We start from the raw sequence: 20,058 nt of genomic DNA on the forward strand, positions 1-20,058 counted from the left end.
CAAACCCTGCGTAGTCAGATCCTGCACAGATTTTTCCATCCATATCTGATTATGGTACAGATAAAAGAAATTGTGACTACACAGAGGATGTCTGGGGGCAGAGGTGAACCTTCCCTGTAAAACGGCCTAAATGTGGTAAAGCGTCTACTCAGCAAAATGCTTTATTAGTTTTACGGATACTTCGTCCCAATTGTAGCAAACCTCGCAGCTTACTGGACCACATAATAGTTATCTAAACAGAAATCTGTGGTGATGCTCAGAACTCCAGAATTTCTGCTGAATCGACAGAAAAAAAAAAATAAAAACTCCCAGTGACGGATATGAAGAAAAATGTACTTTATATAGAAACAAGGAAAATTGCATACATTGCTTCTTTGTGTTGTCAGTTGTATATGTATAGAACAGTATGTCTTTGCACTAATAAATATTTAACATTTTACAATTTTTTTCGCATTTTATTTTTAATTTTAGAAAAGAGACACGATATTAGTGAAGTTTTTTATGTCACTTATAACTTTTTTTTTTTTCCTATCAACCAAAGGAAAAAAAATAAACAGCCAGATATGTTTTTTTTTTATCTGTATCCGAAAATAAAATACACGCAATTACAAAAAGAAAAATGTACAGGTATGGAGACAGGTTGAGCCGGCGGAGGAGCACAGTGTTCTAGACGCCTGGTCTCCAGCACTCGCTTCCTTTCCATTTTCATCTACTTCCAGATATAGAAGAAGGTCCAGTTTATTTCAGGGAATTCCCTTTATAATTCGCAGGGTTTACCACCTGGCAAAGTGCGCCACAAGCAAAGCGGCAAGGAGTAGCGATAGATTCCAGGAGCTGGCGTTTCCATTCGAGCCTGGCGATTTATCTTTAAAAACTACATGCGTTTGTGTGTGTATTACTGAGGAGTCTCCAGATACTGTCTTGATGCACACCGTATCCGTGCAGCCGTCTCCGCTCCCCGAGCCACTGATGTCATCACCTACGGAGATAAGCCGAGAGGTTAGTGCTCCATTATACATAGCGTCGGTAAGCACTGCAACCAAACCTGATGAAGATAGGGTGGATAGATAATCGGAATTGGGTGGAGTCGTCTACAGTAGGCAACCAGTTATACTACTGGCAGGTCCTGGGTACATCGCAATGCCTTAAAGGGGGATTTCCAGGCTTAAAAAGGACCGTTCACCACCTTACACATGAGGTGATTGACATACTTTTATGTAGGGCCTGTTTCGCCGATTCGGGGGCACTTTGAATTTTATTTAGTTTTGAGTCCTTTATCTGGCCCTAGTAATCCTCACCGCTGTCAGAGAGGAGGCGCTTGAGCAGAGGGGGGGGGGGGGGGATGCTACGACAATCTTCTCTGAGGCTGTCTGTTGCTGATGGCACAGGGTCAGAGAAGCTGCTGTGAACGTGCACAGTTTGATCACACTAGATGAACATAATGAGATGACTCTGTCTACTTGCGCTCCTGGATCCTAATTGGCGGTGTTTGGCAAGCAGAAGGCAGCTGACAGGACCTGGGAGTGTACTGAAGAAGAGCCCAACATGTATGCCAGACTTGAGGGACTAGGGAAGAAAGCACCACAGCAAGGTTTGTTCATCACTACGTGTCTGAGAAGGTGAAAGGTCCTCTTTGTAAATATGGCCATTAGGATAGGTCATCGATATTTCTATCTATTTATATCATGCTTTAGGGGGTGTAATAAGATAATAATAATAATAATCTATTAATCTATACTCAAATTGCTGAATGCATGCAGGCTCCTAAGAATTTGGAGAGGAAACTAAAGGGTTCTCCCCGCTCCATGGTATGAGGTGTTTTTGATGGTGTAGCCCGAGTTCTGAATTTCCTGTAACAATCTGCCATTTGCACCTCTATTTGTTACATAAGTTACCGTATATGTTGTTCTTTATACAGGCAGACCCAGGGTTATGTACAAGATCAGTTCTTTAGGTTTGTACTCAAGTTGAATTTGTATGCAAATCGGATTTGGTATACTGTAGTTTGTAATTGTAACTACAGAAATTTTGTGCTGTAACGGGAACAAGGATTATCAATAAAGCTTCATTAGACACCTTACAGCTGATCATTGCAGTCTGGGACTATAGTAACATCCAGAGACTTCACCAGTGGTCACAGTGGTCAGAGGGGTCCGTCTTTAACTAGGGATCGTCCTTAAGTCTATATATTCTTTTTTTTTTTCCGTTGATTTTGTTTCAGAGCTATACATTGTCATTGTGGGCTCCTCATGTGACTCCTCATCGAACCAGGAATATTTCTCTGAATATCAATATCTGATCAAACCTGTAACGGCAACCAATCCGGCAATATGTCCAGGACAGGCGGCCAAACCCTGATGCATCGACAGGCGCTCAAACCCTGATGCATGGAATTTTCAGGACTATTCACCATTTCTATAATGGTAACGTTTTCTACTAAGCCTCTCCTACTGGACTTGATAGGAAGGTTTTTTTTCTGCTAGGGACTGAGGGGTATTATTAGGGAGTTACAGATTGCAAATATCTGGCGGTTCAAAGATCTTCATACTATCCTGAATCAATGTCAATATAAATCTAGACAATATCAGATGCAAGCTAAGGAGAACCGCCCTGCTACAATATACAAAGTGACTCTAAAAATATCTATACCAGAGATTAACTATTTATACCACCCCCTAAGATATTCCAGTAGGTTCAGCGCAGGTGAACATGCGCTCATTTCATCGACCATCTCAGGAGAGAAAAGCAAACCTCAAGATCAATGAGAGGAGAACATGTAGGTAACTACAAGACCCAAGACACGGAATCTCTGATTAGATGAGAAGGAGAAGGTCAATCCTCTGTGTTCCTTTCGGATCACCATAAAACTCTGGAATTACATTCTGTGCCGTTCACTTACTTGTATCTTGGAAGTCAACATCGTTTCCGTTGTAGGCATTGCGGAGACGATTAGTCATAATCTTCAGCTGCATGATCTGCTGACGGATGGTCATGTCAGGCTTGGTAATATCCACATCAATCTCGGGATTGTTTATCTGGTTGGCAAGTCCGCTGCCCATACGCTCAGGCATGTACCTAAGGAAAAACAATTCACAAACTTAATGGGGGTCATTTGTTAAAGGTCTTGCACAAGAATGTTAGCAACTTTTTGACGGTATTTTTTTGTGTGCATCCAAATTATAATCTTGTTATTTTTTTTGAAAGAGGAATCTGTGCTGACCAGTTTTCTGTTTTTGTAGACTTGTATATATATTCTGACATATTTATGTTGGGCGGCTTTTGAAAACTGCAACAATTGTGCAACTTTACTCCCCTTTCAATGATGTAACAAAAACAAAACGACAAAAATGTGTGAAAAACTTGAATCTTCTTTATATAGTGTCATTCCTTGACTACAAGACACTCTTCTATGCAAGAAAGATTCTTACTAAAAAGTGCCTTCATCTTATACTCTGAAGCTCAGGAGGTTCCCGCACTGCCGGACCCTTCTGCCCAGTGTCCGGGATTACTGAAATGTATTTTACTCATTAGCAGAGACAGAGACATCGCTCTCCCCCTCTCCCTGCCCGGACCGTCATTATTATTACTAGTGATGGGTCGTTGGCGAACGAGCCGTCATAAAGAGCCGGCTCATTCGCGTGAACGATGTGAGACGGCTCACCTCAGTGAGCCGATGGTTAACTAACCCGTACCCTAAACGGCTCACCACGCCCCCTTTAACCCAATAAAAGCGGGTTAAAAGTGGTGTTGTGTGGGGTGACTGACTGAGCCGTTCAGGAGCCAGAAGAGCCGGCTCTTCTTAGTGAGCGGAGCCCAATGATCCAGCTCACTAAGAAGATCCGGAATTCCCATCACCAACTATTACCAGCAACATGAAGGGGGTTTAGGACCTAACTGAAGAACATGATGCAAGAAGAACATGACTGATCACATGCGTCTTGCATCACTGTAAGGTCCTAAACCACCTTCATGTTGCTACTAATAGTCATGTTGGGAGGGAGCTAGGGAATGGGAAAAGAAGTACACAAGGACTGGGTATTAAGCACTGCTGTGTGTGTGAGTCTATGTAGCGGAGTTGTGTGATTGATTGTGTGCACAGAGATGTGTAAGTGAATGAATGTAATAGAGCAATGTGAGGGAATGACTGTAGCAGAGGTGTGTGTGTGTGTGTGTGTGTGTGTGTGTGTGTGTGTGTGTGTGTGTGTGTGTGTGTGTGTGTGTGTGTGTGTGTGTGTGTGTCCACCTGCAAACTTTTAATTGCTGTCAAAATTTTTCTTTTTTTGATGGCTTAATCTGTGCAAAATGCTGTAAAAATGTAGCAGTAAGGATGAATCTTTTTTTTAGAAATAACAGCAGCCAGGTCCCACGGCCCAAGAATTGTCAAAACATGGGAAACACAGAAATAGAAAGTCACAAATGATAAAGTTCAGAGGAAATGCATGAAAACCCCAACCCCTGGCTATACCACAAGCAGCCTGACCTGGCTCTGGCCATTCCATTCCAGCACTTGTCCTCATTGCCCGGACCAGCCATCACCTTCTCGCTGCAGAATATGTTTGGTAGAGACACCCAATAATCTTGGATTTCAGCCAGCATGACTTTTACATCCGAAACCTGAAAAGAAAAGTGATGTTCATTACTAATCTGAGTTGGTAATTTTCTTTACAGAGTAAAAACTGCCTACTGTCAACCTAGAGGACCAAAATAATGACATGTTTTTGTTATTTATGACCCTTCTTAGTCTCATCCATTTTCAAGACATCAGGCAAACCCTTGGGGTTAAAGCGCAGCTAAAGTTTTGGCAGGAATGCAAAAGAAAATGTGTAGATAAAATGAAAGTTTATGATATACTTCATTATACTTTCTTACTTATGCAGTTTATCACCTTTCTGTCCAGCATCCCCTGACAGCTGAGACAGAAATGAACCTGATGAAGTGTCTAATGACTTTACAGATTTACTGGATAGTCCCATCTCCTCAGAGAGCTCAATGATCAAGGGAAATATTCTCTAGGTATGGAAAGAGTGGGCAGCACGGTGGCTTAGTGGTTAGCATTACAGCCTTGCAAGTCCCAGGCTCAACATCTGCAAAGATTTTGTATGTTCTCTCCATGTTTGCACGGTCCTCCCACACTCCAAAACATACAGGTAGGTTGATTAAATTGTGAGCAATTGTACAGTGCTGTGTAATCTGTGTGGCATGTTGCAGCTCCCGGCCAGTTCCTCCTCCTCTCCTGACAGTGACCATGGTGCAGGTGTTGTATGGAAGACGATGCAGGGACATGTTACTTCTCTGCTGCTCTAGGACATGTAATCCTCTGCACCTCCTCCTCTGCTGCAGTATGGGAGGCTGTGCTGGGACGTGTAATCCTCTGCACCTCCTCCTCTGCTGCAGTATGGGAGGCTGTGCTGGGACGTGTAATTCTCTGCACCTTCTCCTCTGCTGCAGTATGGGAGGCTGTGCTGGGACGTGTAATTCTCTGCACCTTCTCCTCTGCTGCAGTATGGGAGGCTGTGCTGGGACATGTAATCCTCTGCACCTCCTCCTCTGCTGCAGTATGGGAGGCTGTGCTGGGACGTGTAATTCTCTGCACCTTCTCCTCTGCTGCAGTATGGGAGGCTGTGCTGGGACGTGTAATCCTCTGCACCTCCTCCTCTGCTGCAGTATGGGAGGCTGTGCTGGGACGTGTAATCCTCTGCACCTTCTCCTCTGCTGCAGTATGGGAGGCTGTGCTGGGACGTGTAATCCTCTGCACCTTCTCCTCTGCTGTAGTATGGGAGGCTGTGCTGGGACGTGTAATCATCTGCATCTTCTCCTCTGCTGCAGTATGGGAGGCTGTGCTGGGACGTGTAATCATCTGCACCTTCTCCTCTGCTACAGTATGGGAGGCTGTGCTGGGACGTGTAATCCTCTGCACCTTCTCCTCTGCTGCAGTATGGGAGGCTGTGCTGGGACATGTAATCCTCTGCACCTTCTCCTCTGCTGCAGTATGGGAGGCTGTGCTGGGACATGTAATCCTCTGCACCTTCTCCTCTGCTGCAGTATGGGAGGCTGTGCTGGGACGTGTAATCCTCTGCACCTTCTCCTCTGCTGCAGTATGGGAGGCTGTGCTGGGACGTGTAATCATCTGCACCTTCTCCTCTGCTGCAGTATGGGAGGCTGTGCTGGGACGTGTAATCCTCTGCACCTCCTCCTCTGCTGCAGTATGGGACGCTGTGCTGGGACATGTAATCCTCTGCACCTTCTCCTCTGCTGCAGTATGGGAGGCTGTGCTGGGACGTGTAATCCTCTGCACCTTCTCCTCTGCTGCAGTATGGGAGGCTGTGCTGGGACGTGTAATCCTCTGCACCTCCTCCTCTGCTGCAGTATGGGAGGCTGTGCTGGGACGTGTAATCCTCTGCACCTTCTCCTCTGCTGCAGTATGGGAGGCTGTGCTAGGACGTGTAATTCTCTGCACCTCCTCCTCTGCTGCTGCTGTATGCTAGACTGTGCTGGACATTTTATTAGTGAGGCCTCAATTAAGGTAATTTTATTGGTATCTATTTTTATTTCTGAAATGTACCAGTAGCTGCTGCATTAGCCACTCGAGTCAATGAGTTTTCCCATTTTTTTGTGCTAAAATTCAATGCTTCAGCATATGATTGAGTATATACGGTATTTCCAAGGCCTACTCTATAGGCCATCACTAGGAAAACAAAGGCTTTGGATGCTATAATCACCATTCACATTCCTAGAGACAAATGCACATTTCCAAGAATATGGTCCGGCCTATCGCTTCTTAGAAGTGGGGGAAATCAAGCATAAAAAAAAGAAAACAATTCTAACATCTGTGAACAAATCGCTATGTAACCAGCAACAAACTAATGTGCCCTAAAATCCGTTGCACTTCTTTGTATTCTCTGCCCATTTTTCAGCACTTACTAATTTGCCCTTTACATCTTGGCTCAGGACGGGAACACTTGGGAATAAGCTTATAATAATAATTATTATATAACGTGCAGTCTGTCAGTTGTTAATATGTTCTCAGTAAGCCATAGACTGTCAGTGCGATGTATTCTGCAAGGATCGGCTATTCAGAGGCCAAAAATAACAGAATAACAGACTGCTGCTCAGAGCAAAGCGGGTGCACACTGCTGCGTACTGCGAGGCATCCTGGCTGCTCCTCACCGCAGCTTATGGCTTGGATGGGAGTCTGGAAATAAACTCTCAGTTACATGTCATCAACATTGTGCACTAATGATCCGGGCCGGGCAGAGCCGACAGCCGCATTATCTAGATTACTCGTGAAATTGCTACACTTGGGTTTAGGTTCATGTCAGGAAATTGTGCGTGTCAGCTGGTAATAGACACAAATCTTCCCTTTGTCGTGCACTTTGGTTATAAATGTAATGATATACAGTGTATAAGTGCAGTGGAGATATTAGAACACAAGCATATGTACAATACACAGGCATTTATACACCAAATACACAGACATTCTCAGGTTATACATTTACTAAAATACTAACACTTCATACATAGATTCATGCGCTTACATATACTGTATACATCATTGCACTTGTACCTACATATACAGAACAAGAAGAAAGATGCTTACACATATGCACAGAAAATGCACATACATACTTATTTGCTAACATACAAATAAAAAACTGCGCCAGTTTTCTGTCTGACTTTGCATGTTCTTGCACATGTATTAAGGAAGTGTCTGCGACACATTTGGGTCACGGCTGCACTATTCTGTACTGAAATGGGCGTTCCGGTGCAGAGTCGGACCCTCCGCCACATTTATCATGCAGAGTCCACAGTGTGTTGCACACCCTATGTTAAAGCTGAACCCAAACAAGTTGGTGCACTCTGTTGGAGCAGTGCAGGGGGCGCCAGATTCGTGAAGAACATGCGCCACATTTCAGGAATTTGTCTCACATGGCACCCTCTGCAGGCAAACTGCATATAGTTTGCACTATTTTTGATAAATGTGGGCCAATGCATATACTTACATATACACTACATACAACTATTTGCTATACAAATACATACAAACATTATCTTCTCCTGTACCAGCACCTCGTACAGCGCTGGGATATGGGGACGCGTGGGCATGCCCTGCCACCGAAAACTGACGGAGCCGTGGTGCTGTGCCCCTGTAAACAAACAGGGGCACGGGAGCGCCGGAGGTGGTTATTAACGGTATATTGTTTATATCAGCCCTACCCAGCCCACCAGCAAAGTTTTTCAAGTATTAACTCTGCCGGAAAAAAAATTAGTGCAACCTCTGGCTGCAGATACACTTCCAAAATATCTGAACCTTTCAATCTTGTCTGGTACCAATGTGTCTTACCAGTGCATGACGATGGATAGATAGATAGATAGATAGATAGATAGATAGATAGATAGATAGATAGATAGATAGATAGATGTCTATGTTTGGCTCCAGCAGTCTGATCATAGGTCACTCACCATGTTATCCATACTGGGGATTGTAGATTTATCTTCTGCAATTGCTTTTCCTTTCCTCTTTCTCTCCTCTGTTTTGGCGCCCTTATTAGCCTTTTTAGGATTTCCACAACTTTTAAAGACCTGTAGAAAACAACACAGACTTTGAAGGTCAAGAAAATGTAAAGAACAAATCATCATCAAACTACCTACCCCATCCACCAGCCGGCCAACTAATATCCTACCGCTATCTGCCTGCAGGGTGCCATGTCAGGAAGAAGAGAAGTGTCCTATCTACATAATATCCACTCAAGATCTCACCTTGTGGGGTTAGGAGGATTGTTATAAAGGTCAGGAATCAACCCTGAACTACACAGGAGGAACTGGTCCATGACCTGCAGCCAGCTGGGAACACAGTCGCAGAGATCACCGTAAGTAACACACTACAACCTCATGGATTACAATAATGCAGGGCTTGCATGGTCCCCCTGCTCATGCCCTCCAGGCCTGTTTAAAGTTCTCCACTGACCATCTGGTTGATCCAGAGGTGGCATGTGAGAAGGTCATGTGGTCAGATGAGACCTAAATAGATCTTTTTAGTATCAACTCTACTTGCTGGGTTTTGAGGATGAAAAAACACATGGAGTACAACACTAAGAACACAGTCCCAAACATGCAGCATGGGGGTTGGAAACATCACATTTTGGGGTGGTTTTCTGCAAAGAGGACAGGATGCTTGTACTGTATTGAAGGGAGGATGGAGAGTGCCATGTATCGCAATAATTTAGATGAAAACCTCCTTCTTTCAGTAAGAGCATTGAGGATGTGTCATGGTTGGGTTTTCCAGTATGACAATGACCCAAAACATACAGTCAGGGTAACTATGGAGGGCAACTCCTCCTGAAGCATTTCAAGGTCCTGGAGTGGTCTAGCTAGTCTCCAGACCGGAATCTTTGGAGGGAGCTTAAACTCAATGCTGCCAAGTGACAGCCCAGAAAATTGAAAGATCTGGAGAAGATCTGTATGAAGGACTGGGCCAAAATCCCTGCTGTAGTGTCTGCAAACCTGGACAAGAAATATAGGAAACGTCTGACCTCTGTCATTTGTTTCTCTTCTAAATATTACGTTCTGTTTCTCTATGGGATCAAATACTTATTTCATGCAATAAAATGCTAATTATTTATTTAAAAAAAAAATCATACAATGGAATTTTTCTGGATTCTTTTTAGATTCTGTCTCTCGCAGTTTACTTAAAATACAAATAACAGACCTCTCCATTTTAGGTGGAAAAACTTGCAAAATCGACCAGGATCCAATACTAATTTCACCCACTGTACCTGTTTATCTCTCACCTTGTTTGTTATGACCTCCTTGTTCTCCTGCATATGGGCGATGGCCTCTGAGATCTTGATGTGAATGGTTCCTATAATGTTCTCCACGCCGGCGACTCCATTAAACTTGCCGGCCACCAGTAATAAGGATTCTATGGAAAATATGGACAGACAGCCCCTATTACTTTCATCATATACATCCTCTAATATTATCATCCTTCTTTATCCTATAACTAGAGCACACGAGGGGAATACATTTTACAAGTATCGTCTGAATGACCTCATCCCTGTCCCTGTGGTTGCCTAGAACGTGTTGCTTTATGTAAAGTTACTATGCTCGTGAACTGTATGGTTGCTACGTGTAGTTAGACCTTGGGTTACAATGGTAAGAAAAAGAAACAAGGATACACATGTGTAAAAGTCAATGTGCTGTGACGGCATCTCAGTAATGTGTAATCAATGGTGGCCATGAGGTCTTCTAGTCATTATCTATGGTCGAAATAATGATTTCATTCTCAGGGTCTCAGCGCAACCTCACATTTATTAATATACACATCTCCAATCTCTAAACTGTATAGTCAATCCACACAAGGCCAATGGGTAACAATCTATACACTTCAAGCATCTGATTTATCTCTATGGGTCCAGGAGTGTCAATTTTATTTAGACTGATCAGGAGATGTTTTTACCCCCGGGTCTCATGTGAATAACTACTAGGTGTATAGCCCCAGGCTAAGAGTAGGGATCCTCATATCAACTGAATAATCAGGTTTCCTGCTAAATGATAGGCTACACCAGAGAGGTTAGTGTAATACCTAGTGGTGTATAGTTGACCTTAACAAATGTATCTTCATATTTCAATATAAAAATGTAAAGTAACTCCCAGTTATTCATAGGTTTCCCGGGTGATATAACTAATAACTTGTAGAATTAGTAGGAAAGATGAATTATTATTTTATGGGGATTGGCTGGTTATCAGATGGAAATGTCCCTTTAAATATTTATGAATTATCCTCAGTTCACATGAAGGAGACTGAGCTACAATAGAGGCCTGTACAAGTCAGTCTCTATACTGGAGGAAACAATGAACCCGGTAGTCCCTGAATAGAGGAACTTCTTAAAGTCTACTTCACATTTCAAGACACATTCCAAAAGTCAGTAGTCCACAAGGAGTAACACTATTTCTGGTCATTATATGACATGTAATCTTCATTTTCTGGCATCTCCCCAGTCTGTATCTATAATTTGCAGTCCTCTAACAGCCTCTGAATCAGAAGCTTTAAGAGGCTGTGGTAACACCCCCCAGAGCCCTTTTGGCTCATTAGAATAATTGTAAAAGTTGATTTTAGAAGGAGGGAAGCAACGGATAACAAATATAAGAAGATACCACAGTCACGGTGCCCGGATCTACGAGTAAGTGCCCCTGGTTATCATGATGGATCTCGATGGTAGATTTTCTTTAAACGGCAAATACATTCCCAGGATGGGGCAAGGAAAACATGGAGGATGAAAGAAGAGACGAGCAGACCCAACGTTTGCGGTTCAATGGCCGCCGATGCAAACGTCTTGTCCCCTCTTCTCTACAGATAATTTACTCAGTTGCTTGTGATCACTTGTACTGGTGATTTATCCATAGTTTGTTAAAAAGTTTCTGACCATTTAAAAGGGCTGTACCAAGTATTTAAGTTATCCCTTATCCACAGAATAGGGAGCAACTAGCTGACTGGCGATGGTCCGACTTCCCCCAATGATCATAAGATCATTACCTAAGTGACAACTGGAGTTTCCAAATTTTTTGCTGTAATTGCATCAAGCATTATCAATAAACTTCATTACAGACACCTTACAGCTGATCATTGCAGTCTGGGACTATAGTAACACCCAGAGAGTTTCACCAGAGGTCACAGTGGGCAGAGGGGTCTGTCTTTAACTAGGGGTCGTCTGGAAGTCCGGTGTCCTTAAGTAGGGGACCGCCTATATAGTCAGATGACCCCGATTTTCACTTACCGATCAGATTCCTCCACTCGGGGTCTAAATCTGCTTGGTTGGCCAGACATCCCCGCATGACGTTCAGGCAGTAGTTATCGCAGAGTTTGACGTTGTAGTGGCCACGACATAGAGGACAGTACATGAGCTTCATAACTTCACGGGTACATTCTCGACTCATAGGGACCTGCATAGAAGGAATATAGTTTTGTATATATATGAATCCTCCAAGCAGAACAGGGATGCGTTGATATACCTAGTGCTAGGCTTAAAGGGGCGGCATCAGATTAATAAACTGAAGGAGGGATCACTGCGCCAAATTCTGCCCTTAGAAGCATAACACTCACAGGGATTATAGACCCCAGGTAAATCCAAGGAGCAGGTATGCACTTATCACTGCCCAGTCACTAAAGAGGTGGACGGAAGGAGTACTATGCTCACGAATACAGCGGACTCATAAATATGACTAGTATCTTACATTGCTACTTTTGTCCTTTCCAACAGTGAATGACCACATTCTGTGTATAACTGTGCATAGAGAGATGGTTGTCACTAAGGCAACAGGAGGAAATTACCAATCTGCTCAACTCCTCCTGCTCTATAACATGCTACCTGCAGAAAGTATACAATGTACAATCTGCTCAGCCCCTCCTGCCCTATAACATGCTGCCTGCAGATAGGGCACTATATACAATCTGTTCAGCCCCTCCTGCTCTATAACATGCTGCCTGCAGATAGGACACTATATACAATCTGCTCAGCCCCTCCTGCTCTATAACATGCTGCCTGCAGATAGGACACTATATACAATCTGCTCAGCCCCTCCTGCTCTATAACATGCTGCCTGCAGATAGGGCACTATAAACAATCTGCTCAGCCCCTCCTGCTCTATAACATGCTGCCTGCAGATAGGACACTATGTACGACCTGCAGAGCTCCTCCTGCTCTATAACATACTGCCTTTAGATAGGACACTATGTAAATTCTGCTCCATCTAAAGGCAGTATGTTATAGAGCAGGAGGAGCTCTGCAGGTCGTACATAGTGTCCTATCTCAGACTTCCTAGGTACCATTAAAGGCTAAAACTTTGGGCACTGATAACTCCACTTAAACTCATTGAATATTTTTCATGTAAACCACATACATATTCAGACCCTATGGCGACACCGGCCCATCCAGGGATATAGGAAGGTGAAGAGAATAGTGTGAGGGAATGGCACATACCAATATATAAATGAGATGTTGGTAGACTGTAAACTAATAAATAATTTGGAGCTTGGCTACATACCTGGGTGACTTTCCTGACAATATCAGCAGCAGCGCTCAGCCCCTGGACAAATGATCGGGCAGCAATAAATGCCCTGGTCGCTTTCAACTTCATTTCACGTGGAATGTCCCCAAATGGCTTCAGCTGGTCATATTGCTTGGCCAAGCAGTCCAAATAATCGTCAGTGAAGGTGAACTGTGAGTTCTGTGCCTTGAACACTCTATCCACTAGGTGGCTCCAGAACTCTGTCAGCGCCTCCTCCAGATTGACTCCGGAGCCGCGGTAATACTGGCGCAGCTCTACATACAAGTCTCTGAATATCTTCCCATCATTTTGGGTGTAAAGTTCCCCGTATTTGCTTGGAAACGTGTCCAGAAGGATCTGCTCCGACTTATTCAACAGGTCCTGGAAGTATCCTGGGAAGGAAAGAGAAATTATCCATAAGGAACATTATGACACAAGATCTTAGCTTTCAATGCCTGGATTGTCATTTGCTTTAATTAAAGGGATTATCCAGATTTATGTTAATCAACATCACTGCTGTATAATTAACTTTCCGGTATCTTTGTGATTTAATATGTTGGCATTACATGGAAGCAGACATGTTTGTCTGTTTTGTCCTATTGTGTAGACACATATTGTAATTATTCATGAATATGCTATTAGATTACACGTATACAATGGTGTATATTGGTTTAAAAACCTGTATTAAAGGGGTTGTCCCACAAAAGCCCCTTACTCCCCACCTACAGCATACATAGGGCATAAGTGTCTGATCACTGGGGTCTGCTAGTTGGAGGCATGTCAAATCCCCCCCATGATGTATGACACCCTTATGGCTCTTTCAGATGACTGTGGTCGGTCCTAAAATCATGGACCATGCAGTGGGGCGTTTCACGAACAGGCCACAGTGCAGACAGGATTCGTAGTGATATATGACGCACAGGGGAAATTAATTAATACAGTTTTTTGCCGTCAATATGCCGCACAATTGTTGCATCTGCCAATTTGTGCCCAATGTACACAAGTTGTCCCAACCCAATCCATTTTCCACCTCAGACAACTTGACGTGCGACTTTTCAAAAAAGTAACAAATGTAGGTTACACTCCTGTCCCAGTGTAAGGGACTAGATTCGACAAATTTGGGAAGAACCAAACTGATGTAAATTCTGCTGAGGATTTGTAAATTTGCAAATTTTTTTGGAAAACCATCATCACTGCAGTTTATGTGCCAATATTATAGTCATAGGCATATTACACATCTACTGCTTTTGATCTTCTATCTAGTACAATTCTCAAAAGACGAAGATTTCTGAGTTGTGACCATGTTCATAACGCCTGAGCGTTTAATTTGGAATATAAGGTTTATTTCTGATCACCTGTAGTTCTAGCTTCTCATTTCCTGGGATGATTTCTATGGAACCATACAGGTGAATTGTATTAGAGAAAATGTTCTTACTGTCAAAGTTCCGGTTCTGTGTGATGAGCAGGCCCTGGACGGACAGGCTGGATTCCCTCAGCGAGTTGTCAAACTCCATTTTACTGATATTGGAGAAGTTTTCTTCCATCTCGGAGGTGCAGCAGGTGTAGCCTTGTGGACAAATCCTCAGGTGTTCACCTAGAAGACCAAACACAAGCATGACCTGTCTGTCGCCATAACATTCACAAGAAGAATTTCACCATTTCATTCAATTGTCTGCTCCTTTCAGATTCACCATAACTACACCAAAGGTGTCCAAAAAATTATGACCCCATAAATAGCACCTAAAACAGTACATTATCACACATTTTAATGAAGGGGAGAGTTTACTTCAGAATTTTACCTCAGGAACCAGTTTTAGCAAGATTACATTAAATTTATCAAATGACGTACAAAATATTTTATAAATACAATGCAGACATTACTCAGATTAATGAATTTCTATACTACAGCACCAGAACCAGCCAACAGCAATTGTATTTAGGAATCCACGCCAATGTATAAATCAGAACGGAGCCCTAAAGCCACGGATCAGATCCATTAACAATGGCTGCTACTACAAGAGTGAACCCTAAACAAATTAAGGAAATCTTTGCATATTACTCAATTTTACTGCTGCCCGGTCTTAAAGTGGCACTGTTGTCACCTACACAGAGGAGTATAGATAAACAACAATGTAAACAGATACCATTTACAAGAGCTAGTTATACTCCACATACTCTAACATTACAATGAAATCTCTTAACCCCAAATATAACTAAGGTTACTGAAAAAATTACAATCCATACAGAATCCTCTCCCATCTAATAGGAAAGCACTGGAGTGATACATTGGCATAGTATTATACAAATTGTATACACATATAATCTGTCACCCAGGCCAGCCTGAGCGTGCAATACGCCCTGTGGATAATACATAAATGTTGCCCCTATGAACCATTTGTTACTATAATTAATTGTAACCACGTTTTAAGTAGGCTCATACAATTGAATTTAAATTCACTCTGTCCCCAACTTTTGCACACATAAATTACTACTAAGTACCTATACCCTCAGTTAGGGTATAAAATATATTTTGTAGAATTCCACTTTTATTTTAAATCATACCAATTTAGCTCTAGATAAGAAAAAAAAAAGGCACCTCATATGCAATGAGCAGAGAGAAGTCACTTTTTACCTGGGACGAGTCACTTTTAGCGCCTGCAGGGGGAGCGTCACTTCATATGACCATATATTCGGCTCCCTCTTACCTAGAAACATGCTTTTGACGTGATATTAAAGATGAGCAACAGAACTAGAGAAAAAAAGGTTGCCATTGGATTTTTATATGGAGCTCATACTCCCAACTATTTCTTTAACCATCACCAGTATCACCAGTTCTGACCTGAAAGATACGGTAATATTTATTTATCTATAACATGAAGTCAAAAGCATGTTTCTATGTAGATGAGACCAAAAATTGGCGCCTCCAAATCAATGCTCAGTCTCAAATTTACTCATCTCACAGGAAAAGTGACAGTTTCACAGGACTTTGGGAGCAATTAATTAAAATGCAAAAATGGAAGATTTCACATAAAAGAGGGAATTCTATAAATTACATTGATTACCCCTGAGGGGGGTAGTAGTTTAGTGAGGTAGAAGCCGGTCACCGGTTCCCTTTCAGGAAGTGGGGAACCATTCTTGGCTTTCACCCACCCTTACAGTCTGCCAACTGGTGCCCTTTGTGCCAACATGGGTTATCTTATCGCTACACATGACTAGGACTAACCAGCAGCAGCCATTTTAGTAAAGAGCCTACAGGGTAAATGGAGGGCATTATATACTTTATGTCAACTACTTATACCTAATGAATGATGTTGAAGGTGGAGGCTTGCGTTCTGTTCCATGCTATGAGTGGCTTCCCAGGTAGGTAAGTGTTAACACACAGATTATTGGAGGCACAAGCTCCGTCTCTGTTTAATTAAATCCACCCACAGAGATGTGTTGATTTTAATTTCCCCTTAGACAGTTTGTCATCACCAGACGTTGGTTTTTTTTTTTTTTCCTCTCTCTCTGACATTACAATATTTCTTTGTCAATTAATAGAATCAAATCCGCAGCAGCCTCCGTCTGAAGCAAATTATCAAGGACAATTATCTATGAGACGATTCATTGTGGCCTTTGATCCAATAGAATCCCGTGCCTACCGCCGGCCGCTGCGCAGGAACTCAGCACAATATCATTACACAGGAACTTTATTAAATCCTAATGAAATGTGAGGTCAGAGTCTCAAGAAAAATGAATTCTGGGAGCCGAGAATCTTCCTGTAGACAAAAGCTGCACCTTGTCTGACATTTTCCTTCTCGCTGTTACATCTCGGATTCCGTTTGATCCGTGCCCTCACTTTACAGTGGGATAAATGTGCGCGTCTCCCCTGCGCTGTGCACCGCTGTATAAATAACTGCGTCCGCTACCGGGAGACCATTTCACAGGAACGCACCTTTCTTTAAATATCATATAGAATGTCAGCCTGTTATTCCGAATAAAAAGAAAAAAAAAACCTAACATATAAGAAAGTTGAGAAAGATCTTTGATAAGAATTATATTAATGGTGGAATTGCCTCAAAACATCAATGCAGTCAGTTTCTACTCAATTATATGGCTTCATTAATAGAGAAATGAAGAAACAACCCAAACAAGTGATGTTTAATGAAGAAAAAAAAAAAAATCCTCCATTGGCTGTTGCATTCAGTGTACACATCTGGAGTGGATCCAACATAAGGCCTCGTGCCTAGAGAATCAGCGGTCCTCTTTTGCAGTCGATATGTCATTGCCATTTTTTGGAAAGTCTTGTAAATGATGTCAATAACTGTCCCCATCCCTAGAAGGGTCACATGATGTAATTGTGGGCAGTTGCTAGCTAACACAGACATACACACCAGTGTCATCTGCGCTCCATTGTTTTTGTCTGAACAGCAGAATCACAGGCAGGAATAGGATCTGCTCCGAATTCTGGGACACTCACGGATATGTGGGTATGAGCCCCCTAGAAATTAATGGATATAACACAGACCAAATTAATGTTTGGGTGCATGAGGGCCAAGTGTGGTTATATCCAAAGCCAACAATATGTAGGACTTGTGGAAAATCAATACGGACACCATTTCAGTTGAGTCTGTAAACACATAGGAAAATGGGGGCAATAATATACACATAGACTCCCAGAAAATCATGTAACTAGAAAAGTCTGGCCATTGAGATGGTAAAACAATGGTAGGATAAGAAGATGATTGTAACCATAGGAGGAGACAGTATTACTTCATGGTCTATTGCTTTATGAGGAGGTTAATACAATATGGCTTAAACCTTCATAATGGTAATACAATGGCCGGTACTTACATAATGAGGAGACGGTAATGTAACATGGCCTGTACATTAATAGTAAGGAAATGGTAATACAATGGCCTGTACCTATATAATGAGGAGACAGTAATGTAACATGGCCTGTACATTAATAGTAAGGAAATGGTAATACAATGGCCTGAACCTACATAATGAGGAGATGGTAATGTAACATGGCCTGTACATTAATAGTAAGGAAATGGTAATACAATGGCCTGAACCTACATAATGAGGAGACAGTAATGTAACATGGCCTATACATTTATAGTAAGGAAATGGTAATACAATGGCCTGTACCTATATAATGAGGAGACAGTAATGTAACATGGCCTATACATTAATAGTAAGGAAATGGTAATACAATGGCCTGTACCTACATAATGAGGAGACGGTAATGTAACATGGCCTATACATTAATAGTAAGGAAATGGTAATACAATGGCCTGTACCTACATAATGAGGAGACTGTAATGTAACATGGCCTATACATTTATAGTAAGGAAATGGTGATACAATGGCCGGTACCTACATAATGAGGAGACTGTAATGTAACATGGCCTATACATTAATAGTAAGGAAATGGTGATACAATGGCCTGAACCTACATAATGAGGAGACAGTAATGTAACATGGCCTATACATTAATAGTAAGGAAATGGTGATACAATGGCCTGTACCTACTTAATGAGGAGACAGTAATGTAACATGGCCTGTACATTTATAGTAAGGAAATGGTAATACAATGGCCTGAACCTACATAATGAGGAGACAGTAATGTAACATGGCCTGTACATTTATAGTAAGGAAATGGTAATACAATGGCCTGAACCTACATAATGAGGAGATGGTAATGTAACATGGCCTGTACATTTATAGTAAGGAAATGGTAATACAATGGCCTGAACCTACATAATGAGGAGACAGTAATGTAACATGGCCTGTACATTAATAGTAAGGAAATGGTAATACAATGGCCTGAACCTACATAATGAGGAGACAGTAATGTAACATGGCCTGTACATTAATAGTAAGGAAATGGTGATACAATGGCCTGAACCTACATAATGAGGAGACTGTAATGTAACATGGCCTATACATTAATAGTAAGGAAATGGTAATACAATGGCCTGTACCTACATAATGAGGAGACAGTAATGTAACATGGCCTATACATTTATAAAGAGGAGATAGCAATACAACATGGTTTATAGCTACATAATGAGGAGACTGTAATGTAACATGGCCTGTACATTTATAGTAAGGAAATGGTAATACAATGGCCTGAACCTACATAATGAGGAGACTGTAATGTAACATGGCCTATACATTAATAGTAAGGAAATGGTAATACAATGGCCTGTACCTACATAATGAGGAGACGGTAATGTAACATGGCCTGTACATTAATAGTAAGGAAATGGTAATACAATGGCCTGTACCTACATAATGAGGAGACAGTAATGTAACATGGCCTGTACATTTATAGTAAGGAAATGGTAATACAATGGCCGGTACCTACATAATGAGGAGACTGTAATGTAACATGGCCTGTACATTTATAGTAAGGAAATGGTAATACAATGGCCTGTACCTACATAATGAGGAGACTGTAATGTAACATGGCCTGTACATTTATAGTAAGGAAATGGTAATACAATGGCCTGAACCTACATAATGAGGAGACAGTAATGTTTACATGGCCTATACATTTATAGTAAGGAAATGGTAATACAATGGCCTGTACCTACATAATGAGGAGACGGTAATGTAACATGGCCTGTACATTAATAGTAAGGAAATGGTAATACAATGGCCTGTACCTACATAATGAGGAGACAGTAATGTAACATGGCCTGTACATTAATAGTAAGGAAATGGTGATACAATGGCCGGTACCTACATAATGAGGAGACAGTAATGTAACATGGCCTGTACATTAATAGTAAGGAAATGGTAATACAATGGCCTGTACCTACATAATGAGGAGACAGTAATGTAACATGGCCTGTACATTTATAGTAAGGAAATGGTAATACAATGGCCTGTACCTACATAATGAGGAGACGGTAATGTAACATGGCCTGTACATTAATAGTAAGGAAATGGTGATACAATGGCCTGAACCTACATAATGAGGAGACTGTAATGTAACATGGCCTATACATTAATAGTAAGGAA

General features: G+C 41.9%; 1 protein-coding gene across 1 annotated transcript in view; it reads right to left on the reverse strand.

Moving 5' to 3' along the window:
* Nucleotides 1-321: 321 nt before the first annotated feature.
* Nucleotides 322-20,058, reverse strand: part of GPC1 (glypican 1) — a 49,411-nt gene continuing 29,674 nt past the window's right edge. Inside the window, exons 2-9 of the mRNA XM_072143315.1 lie at nucleotides 14,480-14,638; nucleotides 13,042-13,436; nucleotides 11,775-11,940; nucleotides 9,789-9,919; nucleotides 8,461-8,580; nucleotides 4,481-4,614; nucleotides 2,900-3,075; nucleotides 322-979 (exon numbers count right to left, since the gene is read on the reverse strand). Of these exons, the coding sequence (XP_071999416.1) occupies nucleotides 774-979; nucleotides 2,900-3,075; nucleotides 4,481-4,614; nucleotides 8,461-8,580; nucleotides 9,789-9,919; nucleotides 11,775-11,940; nucleotides 13,042-13,436; nucleotides 14,480-14,638 (1,487 nt within the window). The 3' untranslated portion in view covers nucleotides 322-773. The remainder of the gene's footprint in view (nucleotides 980-2,899; nucleotides 3,076-4,480; nucleotides 4,615-8,460; nucleotides 8,581-9,788; nucleotides 9,920-11,774; nucleotides 11,941-13,041; nucleotides 13,437-14,479; nucleotides 14,639-20,058) is intronic.

This window comes from Engystomops pustulosus, chromosome 3, assembly GCF_040894005.1.
Source record: "Engystomops pustulosus chromosome 3, aEngPut4.maternal, whole genome shotgun sequence".
Taxonomy (NCBI): Eukaryota; Metazoa; Chordata; class Amphibia; order Anura; family Leptodactylidae; genus Engystomops; species Engystomops pustulosus.